The 14,581-nt window shown below is 55.3% G+C and overlaps 4 protein-coding genes across 4 annotated transcripts; 1 reads left to right on the forward strand and 3 right to left on the reverse strand.

Moving 5' to 3' along the window:
• Positions 1 to 2,788: 2,788 nt before the first annotated feature.
• Positions 2,789 to 4,599, reverse strand: HD553DRAFT_349677 (kinase-like domain-containing protein; the record flags this gene model as incomplete). The annotated part of the gene is made up of 6 exons (XM_046183473.1): positions 2,789 to 3,100; positions 3,163 to 3,349; positions 3,426 to 3,547; positions 3,629 to 3,856; positions 3,933 to 4,282; positions 4,343 to 4,599. 6 exons carry the CDS (start codon positions 4,597 to 4,599, stop codon positions 2,904 to 2,906), a joined length of 1,341 nt encoding a protein of 446 aa, XP_046037144.1. The 3' UTR covers positions 2,789 to 2,903.
• A 227-nt stretch (positions 4,600 to 4,826) lies between these two features.
• Positions 4,827 to 7,523, reverse strand: HD553DRAFT_310236 (P-loop containing nucleoside triphosphate hydrolase protein). The gene is made up of 6 exons (XM_046179822.1): positions 7,051 to 7,523; positions 6,133 to 6,194; positions 5,948 to 6,051; positions 5,776 to 5,869; positions 5,558 to 5,692; positions 4,827 to 5,482 (listed from the first exon to the last, which is right to left on the reverse strand). Exons 1-6 carry the CDS (start codon positions 7,082 to 7,084, stop codon positions 5,318 to 5,320), a joined length of 594 nt encoding a protein of 197 aa, XP_046037145.1. The 5' UTR covers positions 7,085 to 7,523; the 3' UTR covers positions 4,827 to 5,317.
• Positions 7,524 to 7,662: 139 nt separating this feature from the next.
• Positions 7,663 to 10,091, reverse strand: HD553DRAFT_310238 (uncharacterized protein). The gene is made up of 8 exons (XM_046179823.1): positions 9,844 to 10,091; positions 9,539 to 9,761; positions 8,990 to 9,423; positions 8,801 to 8,911; positions 8,626 to 8,704; positions 8,412 to 8,525; positions 7,994 to 8,345; positions 7,663 to 7,914 (listed from the first exon to the last, which is right to left on the reverse strand). Exons 1-8 carry the CDS (start codon positions 9,864 to 9,866, stop codon positions 7,751 to 7,753), a joined length of 1,500 nt encoding a protein of 499 aa, XP_046037146.1. The 5' UTR covers positions 9,867 to 10,091; the 3' UTR covers positions 7,663 to 7,750.
• A 181-nt stretch (positions 10,092 to 10,272) lies between these two features.
• Positions 10,273 to 14,294, forward strand: HD553DRAFT_310239 (uncharacterized protein). The gene is made up of 6 exons (XM_046179824.1): positions 10,273 to 10,536; positions 10,824 to 10,903; positions 10,979 to 11,480; positions 11,552 to 12,139; positions 12,213 to 13,539; positions 13,609 to 14,294. The coding sequence occupies exons 1-6, from the start codon at positions 10,498 to 10,500 to the stop codon at positions 14,196 to 14,198; spliced, it is 3,126 nt and encodes a 1,041-aa protein (XP_046037147.1). The 5' UTR covers positions 10,273 to 10,497; the 3' UTR covers positions 14,199 to 14,294.
• The last annotated feature ends 287 nt before the right edge of the window (positions 14,295 to 14,581 follow it).

The following is a 14,581-nucleotide window of genomic DNA, read 5'->3' on the forward strand; positions in this document are numbered from 1 at the left end:
TCCATTGCTGACCCCGTTGAATCCTTTTTGAAATCCAGTCTTGCGGTTCCTCAAAAAGTTGCCAAACCTCCCGCTCTTGTGGGCCTTGACGAGCGCACTGGCCTCGGCGCCCATCTGCTCGGCTTCATTGTACTGCCTGACACCCGCTTGGGCAGAATCGTGATCAGGAGGCAAGGTGGGGAGACCGTCCGTCTCGCCAGGATCGACAAAGACGGGCATCTCGTCCCTGATGTCCGGTTCCATTTCGTAATTCTCTTCCGGGATCAAGGCTTGAGGAGGAGGCAGGGCGGCCGAGGGATGGACTTCCCCGCCGGCGGTGTTGACGTCGATCTTTTCTCCGTTCGAGAGCGTCTTTTCGAGATCGCCCATGCTGCCCGCTCGGTCGCCCGTCTCCTCACGTTCCCGAGCTGGAGTCCTATCATACTCGGTCTCGTCACTCACAGCGCTCGAGGCCCCGCTCGAACCGACCGAGACGGACCTCCTCCCTCCCCCGTACCTCTTCTTCTTGCCCTCGCCGTCGGTGTCCAGCCGGTAGTCGTAATCCTCTCCACCCTCGCTCCCGTCCAGACTCAATTCCTCGTCTTGGTCTCGGTCGTCTCCGCCAATGACAAACTTGGGCTTGTTCCTCTGTTCCCGACTGAGGCTCTGATGCCTCTCGAGCTCGTTGGTTAGATGGGCCAATCCCCTGGCGTTCAGTGAGTGTCGATCGTCGTCGTCATGGACCACCGCAGCAGCAGGGACGGCACCCTGACGTGGCCTGGCGATCGGTTGAGCGGCTTCACGTTGTTCGACCGAGGGGACGTTGACGATATGAGAGTTCCACTGGACCCTCCTCGGCGTCTTTGCACCGGTGCCCGTTACCGCACCCGAAGTCGAGCCCGAAGCGGTAGCAGCGGTTCCAGCGGGTACGGTCAACCCGTACGAAGGCGTATGGATCGAAGGCGGGTTGGTAGGTTGGATTTGTGAGTCTGGGGACTGGTCCCTCGTGCTCGTCCGAGGAGGTGGGAGCGAACCGAAAGGATCGTCCGGGACCGACATTGTAGTGTCGTCTGTCGAAAGCTGGGGGTAGCCTTTGATATGCCCTCTTCGCTTCGCCTGGATATGTGTTTTAGGTTTTCTCGCACGAGGCTTCGATCAGATTCGTGTCTCGTCTTTGCTTTCTTAATTTGCAAAGAACATCTTTCGTCAATGCCCGCCTTCCATATCAGAAACTAGGAAACGTGATGCTGGATGATCGACTCACTTGCTTGTGCCGTGCTTTTACCTGGACCTTGTTCTTCTGCGTATACTAGAACGACGACCTGCCTTTGAACGTCCTTGTTGAGTCTTGCCGGGCGATCGACAAGGAAGTTCCCTTTAAACAGGAGCTAGATGGGTATCGCTCTTTACAAGCAGAGGTGTAGTGCGATGCAATGTGATCACTCGGTGAAACAGTGATCAGAGGGTATCAAAGATGGATATGAGGTTTCGTAGGGTCGTTTGGATTCGGAGTCGTCTTGGGAGTCGCTGGGATATCGTTTGATCAAGAGAGAAGAGACGGTTTCGCGTCGTTGGAGCTGTCGATGGTGCTGATGAGAGGTCGTTATTCGTTTTTGATCGTGAACAAGAGCTTTTCAAGAACGAGGTCGACCTTGGTGTACGTGTATATCAGGTGTGTGGAATTTTCTTGAAGGTATAGGTGAGACTATGACGTTGGAGCAGTAGTAGTACTGTGGTGATGTGAGGTAGCTTGCAAGTAGGTCTGTCCACCTGTGACCCTTGATTCGCTTTCTCTCCGAGGTCAAAGAGCTCTACAGGCCGCCGGTAATCACGGGTCCCTCGCAATCGGATTCACATGAAAATGAGGGGAATAGCGAGCAGAGGTCTTGTTTACTTTCCCCCGCCGCATCATCATCGCAGCGATCGCAGCAGCTGGCAAGGCAGAGGCAACGGGAAGGCAGAGGACGTCGCCTGCGTCACGACCTCGTCCTTTCGCGTGTGGTCCACGCTCTCCGACTTATCGCCTCCCAACCGACGCGGCAAACACCACCACCACCACTTGCACAGCTTTTCCCCGCACTGCGCCGAGGATAGTCACGGACCTCGTCGATCACAACATGAAACCGAGTCCCCGAAGCAAAGCGACTGCACCCTCCCTCCCGATGATTGCGAGCGGCGGCTTTCAGAGAGAAAAGCGATCGTCGAATGTACGGATGTATCTCCAAAACGTCTCGAATCGAATATGCCCTTGCTCGACCTCGCACCTCGGGTGGATTTCTCTCTTTGCCTTTTTGTTTTTTCTCTTCCGCGCGCGCGATGTGACTTGCTTCTCCTCTCGAGATGACAACATCTCTCGGTCAGGTCAGTCTCAAGAGCCCAAGACTTTAGTAGACGCACATGCGATATGCCTTACCGCGCCCATCGTCTCATTTCTTCAATTCTTCGTCGATTCGTCACGGGCACGAGCTGCAAGGCAAAAAGTCATGAGCCGCGAGCAGCCGTATTGCGAACAGCAGTTGCGCGGTGAAACAGCTGTCAAGATGTGACGCGCTTCTCTCTACGATGAAACAAACCATTGCGCATTCGGTGTATCAGACCGTCACCCCTTGGCTTGGCTGTGACCTATGTGTCGAACCCCATGTAAATGGTGCGATTGTCCTGTACAAACTTCCAGCTGTACTTCGAAAGACAGCATTGGAAAGCCTCGCGAGTCATTTCGCTTCCTCTCGCGCCCTATCAACTGCGAGTCTGAAAGCTCACGGCACATGCGGCACATTGAGTCGCGACGCGGTCTTGGGGATTCATCTCTCCTGAATTCATTGGTGTTGAGTCCTGAACCTGGAAAGATACATATACACCTTGTGGACCTATACGTCGCGCTCGATACTGCTCCTCGTGCCCCTCCCTTCGAACGACCAGCACGATCAGACATCTCCATTCAACCAAGAGTCTTGAAGCAACTCGGCCGCGGTGGGCCTGTGATCCGGTCGCAACTCGAAGCATCGCAAGAGGAACCTGTTGAAATCGAGGAGGTCCTCGGTTGGCATGTCCTCGTTATAAAGACGGGTGCATTCCTCTAGCGTAGACGCTACTCCGCACGAAACAAAGTGCAAAAAGTTTCCTACAAGCGCAGAAAGCGAGTGTATCAGGCAGCGTCCTCGAAAATTTGGAAAGAGACAATACCTTGTTCGTCCAGCGATTCGTGCCAATGCCTACTCTTGGCTTTCATCTCCAGTGGTATCGTGGTTCCAGTTACCTCGACCATGCTTCCCAGATGGTGCTCATCGGCGTCCCAACATTCCCCGGTCTCGGGGTGCTGCCCGCCCATCGAGACCTCGAAGAGTACGCCGCCGGTTGCAATCTCGAATATCTTGAACGCCGGACGATGGGTAGGTCAGTCTGTAGTGAAGACCGATCGGTAGACCCCCGACGCGGACGAGGCTTACGGTACAAGCGAAGCTCCAGATGTCGGCAGCCGTACTCCAGGGATGCCCAAGTACCACTTCGGGCGCTCGGAAACACGTACTCTGTATGTTCTCCTCGTCAATGTGGTCATCGATGCGTTGAGCTGCTCGCGTTAAACAGTACAAACAGCATATGTTAGTCTGTGAGATTCGTTTTCGGTCGACAGTTCTGATAACAGATCGACACGTGCCATGTCCAAAATCGACGAGGACGGCGTCGCATCCATCAAAGTCTTTCTCGCTCTTGACGTCCCTCCCAAGAGGTGGCAAAGGCTGAGATTTGTAGGTTATCGCTCCTGGGGGTGCTGGAGTGCCATTGATAACGTTGATGACGGGAGGTCGTCGGACCATCTCTTGTGCGATGATTCGATCGATATCTGGCGAGCGAAGGAGGACATTGTTGGGCTTGAGATCTGAGTCGGTGGGGTGATTCCTCATGACTGTCTCAGCCAAATGGCACGCGAAAGAACATTGGACGATACGACCTACCGCCGTAGACGATCTGAGCATCTTGATGTAAATGATGGAGAGCGATCAATATATGCTTGGCGAACCGCTTGGCCGAGGCGAGGGGAAGCATGCGGCCGGGGAATCTAATTCTCAGGTCGTCTAGACTGTAGCTAAGGGGTTCCATAACGATGCACAAGTGTTCGTTCCCATCCGCCGCTTTGTGTTGGAATGTGTCGAAACAGCGAACAATATGCGGCCCGTGACTTGAGGGGTCCTCTTGCAATGTCTTTATGATCTTTCGAACGTGATCAAGTTCCTGACCACGTTCCTCTGGGATGCAGCCCGTCCCCTCGGTCGACAGAATTTTGATCGAGACGAAACGAGCTTCTCTACGGCATCAACCGGGATCAGCATGGTACTTTCATCGTTATATCCTACGTCCTACTCACTTTTTGTCCCAAGCCAACCAAACGATACTGTATGAACCCCATCCCAACTTGCGCACGATCGTATATCTTTCGCCTTTGAGTAGCAGACCGACACTGACCCGCAACTGGGTGTAGGAAGGATGAGATTCTTCGGGCATCTCATACTCCTCATTCGCATCGTAATCGTAATCTCCATGGTAGCTTTCGGCGTCGTAATCGTAACTGCCGCAGTTGGAGACCGAGTCGGCTTTGTCCTGGGTTTCGAGTTCCTGTGACATTTGTGTGTGCTTGCGGTTACGCGTTTCAAGTTTCGGTGCAGCGTGATAGGAGCCGCCGACTTTAGCAGTGATCGGAACAGGTTGCTTGCCGCTTACATCGTAGATTTGTCGCCAGCTATATAATAATGATCGTACTACAACAGCTTGGGCTCGGCTTGCGTCAACAGGGCGACGTCGTTCGTGAAGCTTTTTCGACGTGCAGGATGATTCAACTGGATTGCGCGCGTTGCACGCCCACCTCGTCAAAGGTGAAACGGCACCAAGTCAGCTGCTAGTACGGATCGATCGCACATAGAAAGCAAACGATGACATATAATCCTACAACGGCATGCGACGACCAAACGATTCTCGACTAGACCCCCGACCACGATTCTATCTCGCATCAAATGCCGATCTTTCCTCTCCGCCGCGCGTGTATGATGATCGTCGAGCGTTGCAGCCTGTCGTTGTCTGACCAAACCGCCGAGAGGATCGACCGCGGCGAGTGGTTGTCCGGATAGATTGCAAGATCGAGGAGGCAGGGGCGACGAGATCGTCATCTCACACGCTAATAACTAGAGAAGCAGAACATTCTTGATAGACCCATACTCGGCAAAAGAAAAGGATGAAGACGTGCTAGACTCGGTGAAGAGAATAGAAGGGAAAAAAAAAGGGAGAGACTCCCGTCAACGAGACCACCCCACCATGCGCTCCGACACCCAGCTCCACCTCCCGCTCTCTAGAGGACGATGCACTTCGACGACCCGCTCTTCCTCGGCTTCTTGTGTCCGACCAACAAGGCCGCCCTGGTCGCGACCTGGAAGACCTCCTTGACACCCTGACCCGTTCGACTGGAGCATTCCATGTAATGCTTGGCGCCGATCTTGGAAGCGACGGCTTGTCCCTGCAGAGGTCGTTCGAAACGGAAAACGTAAGCGTTCACGCAGCGTCAACATTGTCAGTGCGCATTGGGACCCACCTCTTGAGCGGTCACGGGCTTCTGGCTGGTCTTGGCCAACTCGGCGATAGTCCTCGAGTCCTGCCTCAGGTCGACCTTGCAACCGACGAGGACGATGGGCAGACCCGAGCAGAAGTGGAGGACCTCGGAAATCCACTGTAGCGAGTGGGAGCGGACGGATCGCGAGCATGTCAGTCGTGGCCTCGCCTAGGTAGTCTGGTTCCGAGCGCTTGACTGACCTTTTCCTGAACGTTGTCCAACGAATCGGGCGAGTCGATGGCATAACAGATCAAGATGACGTGCGAGTCCGGGTACGAAAGGGGACGAAGACGACTGCGAGAGGGTCAACCGGGCATAATCTATCAGCGGGCTGTAACTCGGAACCAGAGGCAAGAAGCCCCTCCGACTCACTCGTAATCTTCCTGACCGGCGGTATCCCAAAGCGCCAACTCGACCCTCTTGCCATCCACGTCGACATCGGCGACATAGTTCTCAAAGACGGTAGGAACGTAGACCTGCGAATGGTGGGTTGAGAAAGAAATCAGCTCTCCGCGTCAACACGCAACTGGACAAGGGAGACTAGCGGGAACACTCACCTCGGGGAACATGCCCTTGGAAAAGACGATCAAGAGACAGGTCTTTCCACAAGCTCCATCACCTGTAGCCGCCGAGTATGTTTGTCCGCACGAGCCCGGTCGTCAACGAGTACAGATTGTTTCGTTTCGTGGGGTTGGGTTTGATGCCAGGCGAATCAGCGATCGTATGTCGCATACGGAGCAAAGAGAGAAGGGGAAGGCAAGGAGGATATCGATTGTCAGCCCACATGTCCCATTCGTCTCGACTGGAGCAAACCCGAAACGCAGGCAAGCAGAAAGGCCCCCAAAAGATCGTCGGGAAAAGGTATCTGTCTCGTTATATTATCGTGCCTTTGCCTGTCAGGCCGCCGTCACGAATGTCGACTATACGCCGAATGCCAAACATGGTCGTCGCACGTCCTGCTCCGTCTCATTCACTCTCCTCTCGCCTCAGACCTCGACGTCCACGATTTCTTCCCTACGTCGCAGCCTATTCCCAGATAGCCACTCGTGTCAATATGACCGGGTCCCTTTGACCTTTGAAAGCCCGGTAATCGTCATCTAGGCTTGCATCTCCATAATGCGTGCCGATTTGAGAACCCTTGTCATCTTCTTCCTGCCCTCCCTCGCTAAGATAAAGTCGGGAAAGAAGCAAGTTGATTGATGGGGTTCCCAGCCAAGCATTCCTCGACTGGGACTATGTGTACCGGGAACCGTGTTTCGATTGCTGTGTTCTTGATGATCCAGGGTGATGTCTTGTGTCTGACCGGGCCGGACCACCTGTTTCCTTCGCCCTCGATGACAGACAAACGCATCCGACATGTTCATACCCGCCCCACTGCCCTCTTCAACCTACCGACCTAATCATGCACGACGAACGACGACCGCGAGTCTCCCGAGCACAAAGAACCACATTCACAGATGACTTCGGGAACTTACCGACGATGACCAACTTTCTCCTAATCTCGGACATTATTGCTTCAATCTAGTTTGTTGAGGTTGTGATCCGGTTGATGTGAGGGAGTCGACCGGAGGTAGATCCAAGGTAAACTAGATCCAGGTACGGTTGACTTTGCTGTTTATATATATATGATATGTATATCTGGGGTCCTTTGCCAGATCTCCTTCTTGTTGTACGTATTCGTCGATCAGATCAAGTTCGAGGAAGAGAGAGAGGGCTGTGTTGTTTGTGTTGTGTCGTACGTGATTGCGTTCGTGGGTGAGGTTCCGTTTCCGCAGACAAGGGGGACGAGACGAGTTTCAAAAGGCGTTAAGGGGGAGAGTGTGCAAGTGTGTGAGTGTGTAGGTAGGTCGTGGTCAGCGGATTGTAAATGGACCATAGTCCTCCTGGATCTGATTGATCTGACGATACAGTAGGGGAGGCATGTCGGTGCTGCGAGCGAGCGAGCGACCCATCCCACGAGGGCAAGGGCAGGCGGGGGCAGCGAGCAAGAGGGCGAGGGCAGCAGAGGGCAAAGGGCGGTGACAACAATCTCCCCTCGCTCCTCGCTCTCTCACGCGTCAAAACCGATCAATTCACCTTCGCGTATCTCCAAAGGTATAAATACGATCCGATCATAGGGAAAACAAGAACACGAAGAGTTGCTCTCAAATAGATTATGGCACAACACAAACACGTCTAGATCTGAAAGAATGGCTGTTCCGTACCCTGTTGCTGCCCTTGCTGTTGTTGTTGCTGCTGCTGCTGTCGGGCAAACGGATTCGTGTTCCCGAACCCACCCCCAAGACCCTGCTGGACCGCCTGCCGGTTGCTCTCGTGAAAGACGCTCCCCACCGGAATACCTGCAGAGAAGGAGGGGAAATATGAAGGTGATCAGCGCGAGTGTGCTAGATTGATGCAAGCGGACCGGCCGGGACTGACGTAACGACCCCACGTTTCCAAAGGTATCCAGACCGCCCTCCCGATTGGCCCACAGAGCAGCCAATTCGGGATTCGTGTCCTTCGTCTTGACTGCGAACCCGCCTTGTCGTTCTGATTGCTGTTGAGGTGCAGGTTGAGATGCGGGTTGAGGTGCGGGTTGGAAGAAATCGATCTGCGGCTGCGCCTGTGGTGTCGGTGCCGGCATGGGCGATGATTCTGGAATCAGGCTCATCGACGGTCCACCTCCGCCGGGCGCGAACGGGTTGTTACTCCTGTACCCCGTCGGCTGCGCCATGAGCTGTTGCTGTTGCTGCATCATCATCTGCTGTTGTTGCTGTTGCTGTTGCTGCATCTACTTTCGCGTCACGTCCATCAACTGTCGTTCGTCGGAAAAGAAGGACACGGAGAGGAAACTCGCCTGCATCCACTCTTGTCGCTGTCTCTCCTGCTCGGCCATCATCATCTGTTGCCTCATGTACTCTTCCTGCTGTTGCTGTTGTTGCTGTTGCATCATCTGTTGCTGCATGAAGGGCTGTGGCAGGGTCGACTCGCATCAGCATGCAGTCCTTACGCAAACAAATGCTCGTTCCGTCGTCTAACAGGAGTTCGAGATCAGTTCGTCGCAAACTCACGTTGAAACTGGTATACTGCGGCTGTAACGGTTGTTGCTGCTGGTTCCAACCGACATCTACCAAGTTCTGGGTCGGTTGCCTATCGAGTTGACGCGCATCGTTGATCAGCATCCCATACCTGCATTTGCACCCAAAAAGACGATTTCTCAAAAAAACAAGTGAAAAAACGACGTACATCTGCAGACCGTCGTCAAACAAGGCCGTCGCGTTGGATTCTTCCAGCTGTCGACGTCGCTTGGCCTCTTCCTCTTCTGACATGGCGATCGCTTTCCGGAGGTCGTCCTCCCTGTTGTCCGCCACGGTCCAGATGATCAGCTAGCGGCTCGAATTTCCACGTTAGACCAGTGTGCAACCATCGACGCACTCTTGGTTCCTCGCCCTCGACCTCGACTCGTCGTCCATCGCCGCTCGTTTGCTCTCCTCGATCGCTCGTTTCAGATCATCGTCCTCGTCCCTCGTCTTGGCCGGTTTATACCCCGAATTGTTGTTATTCCGCTCGGCTCTCCGTTCCGGTTCCCCACGGTCGTCTTCGCCCCTCAACCCGCTCTCGGCAATGTTGCCCAACATCCGCTCCCTCATCGCTCCTCGACTCTTTCGCTCCATCCGCAAACGGTCTTCGTCCTGCAGCAGGTTGGTAATGTCCTTGGCCTTTTGACGCACGTTGGCGCCGACGTCTTGACCATCGTCATCGACGTAGACAAACTCTTTGAGGGTCTTTACGATGTAAATGTTGTCGCGGAAGTAGATGACGACGTTTTCGGAGCCGGCGTGGAGGATGTAGTCGAGCAGCGTGAGGGCCTGACGGTCGGGAGGTCGACATTTGCGGCGAAAGACAAGAACAAGCATAGTGAGAGGAAAACACATCAGCATCTCAAACCGCCGGCTCATGCCTATTATCCTTCCTGGCGCTGACCTTGAAGACGTGCCTCCAGTTCTTGCCCTTGTCGTTCAACCTCTTGTCCAGCATCTCCATCACCTCGACAAACTCGTTTTGCGAATACGTCATCTGCGCAATCTCGTTCATCTGCGACCCTGATGGACCCCATGGGTCGTTCGAGGTCGCTCCACGGATCTTGACTTGGGTGTCCGAGTAGCCTTTGGTGTAGTTTTTGGCGACTCGGACGGCGCCTCGGCCGCTACAGGTCGCGAGATTCAAGTAATAACAAGAGCGAGGTTAGCGGGGGTGGAAGTGTGAGGATACAGAATTCGAAGACTTGCAGGTGTGATAGTTGTTGAGCCATGGTCGAGGAGATCTACTGGATCTGACTAGAGTTCCTGGTTACGGTCTGGCCGATGACGAATGGCAGGCTGTCGAGGTTCGGCAATCGGGTTCGTGCAATATACTACCAAGAGGACAACTGTGGATTATGCCTCGATTAGATGTGTATGTTTGATAGTAGCCCAAGTATGTACAGATGGCCTGATAGACGTGACCTCCTATCCACGATCTGTGACATCATATCGATTGTGACCTGATCGGGGAGAGTCTCTGTGACGCAGTCGATGGGCGGTGCTCGCGCTCGCTCCTCCTCCTTAAAAGTCGCGTCATCGACGGATCGCGCTTTCTCACGCAGTTCACTCGTGATTTCTCTTCTCCCTCTTCCATCTTCGACATGCTCGACATCAACCTCTTGTTCTCCCATAGCCCTTGCAACTTCTTACTCTCGCCAAGCGTATAACACCTCAAAAGCACTGTAGTACGGACTTCTTTGACCATCGTCTCTCTGCACATAGTCTCCCCTCCCTTTCCCGTGCTCGTCTCCTGAACTAGCGAGAAGGAAACACGCGAAAAAAAGGACAAGAGAGAAAGGACCGGAAAAAAAAGAGATCCCAGAATCTCAAACGTTATAAACGGAAAAGAAATAGATCAAGATGAACAGGGGATTCATCAAGCCCGAGACTATTCTCAAGGTCGGTACACGAGATCTGCCTCGTTTTGGGCGGGTATGATCGTCCTGGAAGCTAAACAAGCGCTTTTCGCTCTTTCACTTTTGAAACACCTTACACTTTATATCGGGTTTCGTTGCAATACAATCACCATCACCATCTCTGAATGACGCTCTGGACCGCCAAATTTTGGATGCATCTTGAAATCGTCAAAATCATCCGAATTATCGATTTTGGGGATTTTGCCATTCAACAATGTCGTAACTTGCCTTCTCCCTACCTCGCCCATCAACACCGGCGTCTCACAATAGCGGTCGGAAGACTTGCTCGCCCTCGGAGGTCCGCAATCGGAGCAACAAGCTTTGGACAGCTTGACCGAGGTCTTCCAGTCGTGAGTCGCTGGGAGACAACAAGATCTTGTGTAGAGTCGCTGGCTGACCGTCCCATTTGCTCGCCCTCACCACAGCAACCGATTCAAAAAGACCCCCTTGCCCGTCCTCGAGCCCATCATCCTCAAGCTCCTCCAGCTATGCACTTCCCTCCGAAAGAACCGTCTCGCCAGGGACGCCCTCGGTTTGTACAAGATCGCCGCCCAGCAAGTCTCCATCCCCTCCATCGAGCTCGTCCTGAAGACGTTCATCCAGGGCGCCGAGGAAAAGCTCAAGGCCGCTCAGGACGAGGCCAAGGAGGTTCTCGGTGAACAGGAAGCCGGACAGGGCGAGAAGCAGCAGGAGAGGGAGGACGAGGACGATTTGGAATTGCCCTTGCAGCCGGATACCTTGTTGTTCGAGTCCCTCTTGGAGGAGCCGAACGCTGCCGCCGGTGACGCTGCCGGTGTCGACGGGAGCAAGGACAAGGACAGGGTCGAGAGGAAGATCGTCACCCCTTGGTTGAGGTTCGCTTGGGAGGCTTACAAGACGTGTTTGGAGGTCTGCAAGAGCAACGCCAGGTTGGAGGTTGTCTATCAGGTGGGTTCGGGTTGCGTGCAGAATCGAATGGCGAGCGTATGCTGATGCGCTGGTCTTACTCGCGCCCACAGCAAGTCGCCCTCCAGGCCTTTGGGTTCTGCCGCAGCCACTCGCGTAAATCCGAGTTCCGTCGTCTGACCGAGCAACTCCGCAAAGACCTCTTGAACGCGCAAAAGTACGCCTCGCAGGCCCACTCGATCAACTTTAGCGACCCGGACACCTTTTCCCGGTTCCTGGACACTAGGTTCCAACAGCTCGAAGTCGCCGTCGAGTTGGAACTCTGGCAGGAAGCTTTTCGATCCGTCGAAGACATTCATGGGTTGTTGATGTTGCCCGCTGCTAAAAAGGGGTTGAAGCGGGAGATGATGGCCAACTATTACGAAAAGTTGACCAGGATCTTCAAGGCCGAGGGTGGGACGGGTACCATGGCCGTCTTCCACGCCGCCGCTTGGGCCAGGTACTTGCAGCACGCCGAGTCGGCCTCGTCCGGTCCCGGAGGTGTCAACGAGAAGGCTCCCGGTGCCGTCCTGCTCAGTGCGCTGGCCGTGCCCCTGAGTCAGGTCGAGGGTGTCAGTGGAGAGGGAAGGAACGGACAGAGGTTGATGGCCTTGTTGAACTTGAACAAGATGCCCACCAGGCAGGGCATGCTGAGGGAGATTGTGAGTTGGGGTTCGAGTTCAGGTCTGGACACAACTCAGAAGCTAACATATGCACCGCTCTTGCTGGACACAGACCAACAAGAACATTCTCCACCGAGTCCCCTCGCAGCTCGTCGACCTGTACAACGCGCTCGAGGTCGACTTCCACCCCCTGACCGCCTGCAAGATCATCGCCCCGCTCGTCGACTCGATCTCCAAGGACGAAGACTATGCGCCGTACATCAGAGCACTCAAGCCCGTCGTCCTCGCTCGTCTCTTGCAGTCCCTGTCCGAGGTCTACTCGACCATTTCGATCAGCTACGTCATGGGCCTCGTCAAGCCGTTCGCCAGCGGTCCCTGGGCCACCAACGAAAAGGATCTCGAGACCTTTTTGATGGGCGCCAGTCAGAGGGGAGAGCTGGGCGTCGCCGTCGATCACATCAGCAAGGCCATCACGTTCCAGCACGAGCAGGCCGTCAAGCCCGTCGTCTTGAGCGAGGTCTCCAACTTGCAAGACATTGCCGCCACCGGTCAGACCAGCCAGATCGCTCGGTTGGCTCTCGCTCTGCAGAACACGATTCAGTACCTGAATCCCTCGATCCTCGAGGATGCCAAACAGGCTCGTGCCAAGGCCTTTGCTAGGGCTCTCGCCGAGGCTGAAGACGAACGCAAGGCCGCCGTTCACCGACAGGCCATCGTTGACCGTCGTCGTCAGAAGCTGGAAGAGATCAACTCGAGGCGTCTGCGAGAGGAGAACGACGCCAAGGTCGCCCGTGCTCGAGAGGCTGCCGTCGAGGCTGCTGCTCGCGAGGCCGAGGCCTACAAGCAGAGGGAAAAGGACAGGGTTCAAAAGGAGATCGACACGATCCGAAACGCCGAGGCCAAGAAGCTCGCCGAGACGCTCAAGGCTCGTGGCGGTCTCAAGGTCGATCTTGATGGCGTCGAGGACCTCGATACCGAAAAGCTGTTGCAACTCCAGAGCGCTCAGATCGCCAAGGAGCAAAAGAACATTGCTGAACGCATGCGAATCATCTCGAAGCGTGTCGACCACCTCGAGCGAGCGTTCCGAAAGGAGGAGCGACCCCTGCTCGAGGACGATTACGAAAAGCAAAAGCAGGCCGACAAGGACGCCCACAAGGCTGCCATCAAGGCCGCTCAACAGGCCGCCCTCGAAAAGCACCACCTCGACCTCGCCCTCAAGGAGAGGCTCAGCAGGATGTTGGGAGACTATCAATCCGCCAAACAGATCATCGAGAGCGCCAGGCAGGAAGAGTTTGCTCAGCGCAAGGCCGAGGCCGACAAGAAGATTGCCGAGGAGAAGAAGGCTTACCGGGCACAGGTCCTCAAGGAGAGGGCCGAGAGGAGGCGCAAGGAGGAGCAAGAGCGACAGGCTCGAGAGCAGGCCGAGCGGGAGGAGGAGGGTGAGTTTGAGGTGGTCCAGCGTGCATGTGGGCTCGTCACTGACGATTTTTCGTTTTTTGTCGCTGCAGAACGTGCCGCCGCCGAGGCCGAAGCCAAGGCTGCTGCTGCTGCCAAGGCCGAGGCTGATGCTGCCGCCGCCGCCGAACGCAGGGCTGCTCGTGAGGCCGAACGTCAAAAGGACATTGAAGCGGCTCGTAAGCGTGTCGAGGAGGAAGAGGAGCGTGAGCGTAGACGAGCAGAGAGGTCGCGAGAAGGACCCGTTCGAAGCGCACCTGCCCCTGCCGCTTCGAGTTCTGCGCCCGGAGCCGAGGGTGGTCGACGACGACTGCAACTCGCTCCTAGGACCCAGCCGGTTCCCGCACAGGCTGCCCCCACCCCGACTCCTGCCGCCGCTGCTCCTGCTGCTGCTCCCGCTCGAGCCGAGCCTGCCGCTGCCGCCCCTCCTGCTGCTCGTGCTCCTGCTGCTGCTGGTAGTTGGGCCGCTCGAAGGGAAGCTGCTACTCCCGCTGCCTCGACCCCTGCACCTCCCGTCTTCAAGGCCGGTGCTGGTGGCGGTTGGCGAGAAAGGGAAGCTGCCAGGAAGGCTGCCGGTGGTGATGCCGCTTCGGATGCGCCTCCCGCTTCGACTGGAGGTTACAGGCCCCCTGCTCGAAGGTAGATTGTGGTCAGCTATGTGCAGGTTGACTTGTAGATGACGCAAAACTGTAGAAGCGCAAGTCTGGGACGATTTCATATACGATTGTTATGCTCGACATGGGTGTTTGCCATTTTTGCACTGCATGCCCGTGTCGTCTGATCAATGTGGGTTACAAGTTTCCTATTCTGTTTATGTGGGTATGTACTTCCATCTGCGACTATTTTATACCATCCGACGGTTCCCCCGGGTGACCTCGTTGACCCAAGCCAACTGCCTAGACTCGCGCTGGATCGCCGGTCGAGTGTCTTCAGGCTCGCTTTCTTGCACTCCCGAACCCGATTCGACCGTCTGGTTCAAGGTCGGTGCGGTTCCAGTACCGGTCGATGACGGGGTCGAGCTCGTTC

The sequence above is a fragment of the Filobasidium floriforme genome (genome assembly GCF_021052385.1).
Source record: "Filobasidium floriforme strain CBS 6241 chromosome Unknown HD553scaffold_9, whole genome shotgun sequence".
NCBI classification, from domain to species: domain Eukaryota; kingdom Fungi; phylum Basidiomycota; class Tremellomycetes; order Filobasidiales; family Filobasidiaceae; genus Filobasidium; species Filobasidium floriforme.

Excerpts from the sequence above, each read along its gene's own strand:
- HD553DRAFT_310236 (XM_046179822.1), bottom strand. The coding sequence starts at position 7,084 with ATGTCCGAGATTAGGAGAAAGTTGGTCATCGTCG. Across the intron at positions 6,195-7,050 it reads GAGAAAGTTGGTCATCGTCG|GTGATGGAGCTTGTGGAAAG; the intron begins GTAAGTTCCCGA and ends CGGCGGCTACAG. Across the intron at positions 5,693-5,775 it reads TGGACAACGTTCAGGAAAAG|TGGATTTCCGAGGTCCTCCA; the intron begins GTCAGTCAAGCG and ends CACTCGCTACAG.
- HD553DRAFT_310238 (XM_046179823.1), bottom strand. The coding sequence starts at position 9,866 with ATGGCTCAACAACTATCACACCT. Across the intron at positions 9,424-9,538 it reads ACTGGAGGCACGTCTTCAAG|GCCCTCACGCTGCTCGACTA; the intron begins GTCAGCGCCAGG and ends CCCGACCGTCAG. Across the intron at positions 8,346-8,411 it reads AGCGACAAGAGTGGATGCAG|ATGCAGCAACAGCAACAGCA; the intron begins GCGAGTTTCCTC and ends ACGCGAAAGTAG.
- HD553DRAFT_310239 (XM_046179824.1), top strand. The coding sequence starts at position 10,498 with ATGAACAGGGGATTCATCAAGCCCGAGACTATTCTCAAG. Across the intron at positions 12,140-12,212 it reads AGGGCATGCTGAGGGAGATT|ACCAACAAGAACATTCTCCA; the intron begins GTGAGTTGGGGT and ends TGCTGGACACAG. Across the intron at positions 13,540-13,608 it reads GGCCGAGCGGGAGGAGGAGG|AACGTGCCGCCGCCGAGGCC; the intron begins GTGAGTTTGAGG and ends TTGTCGCTGCAG.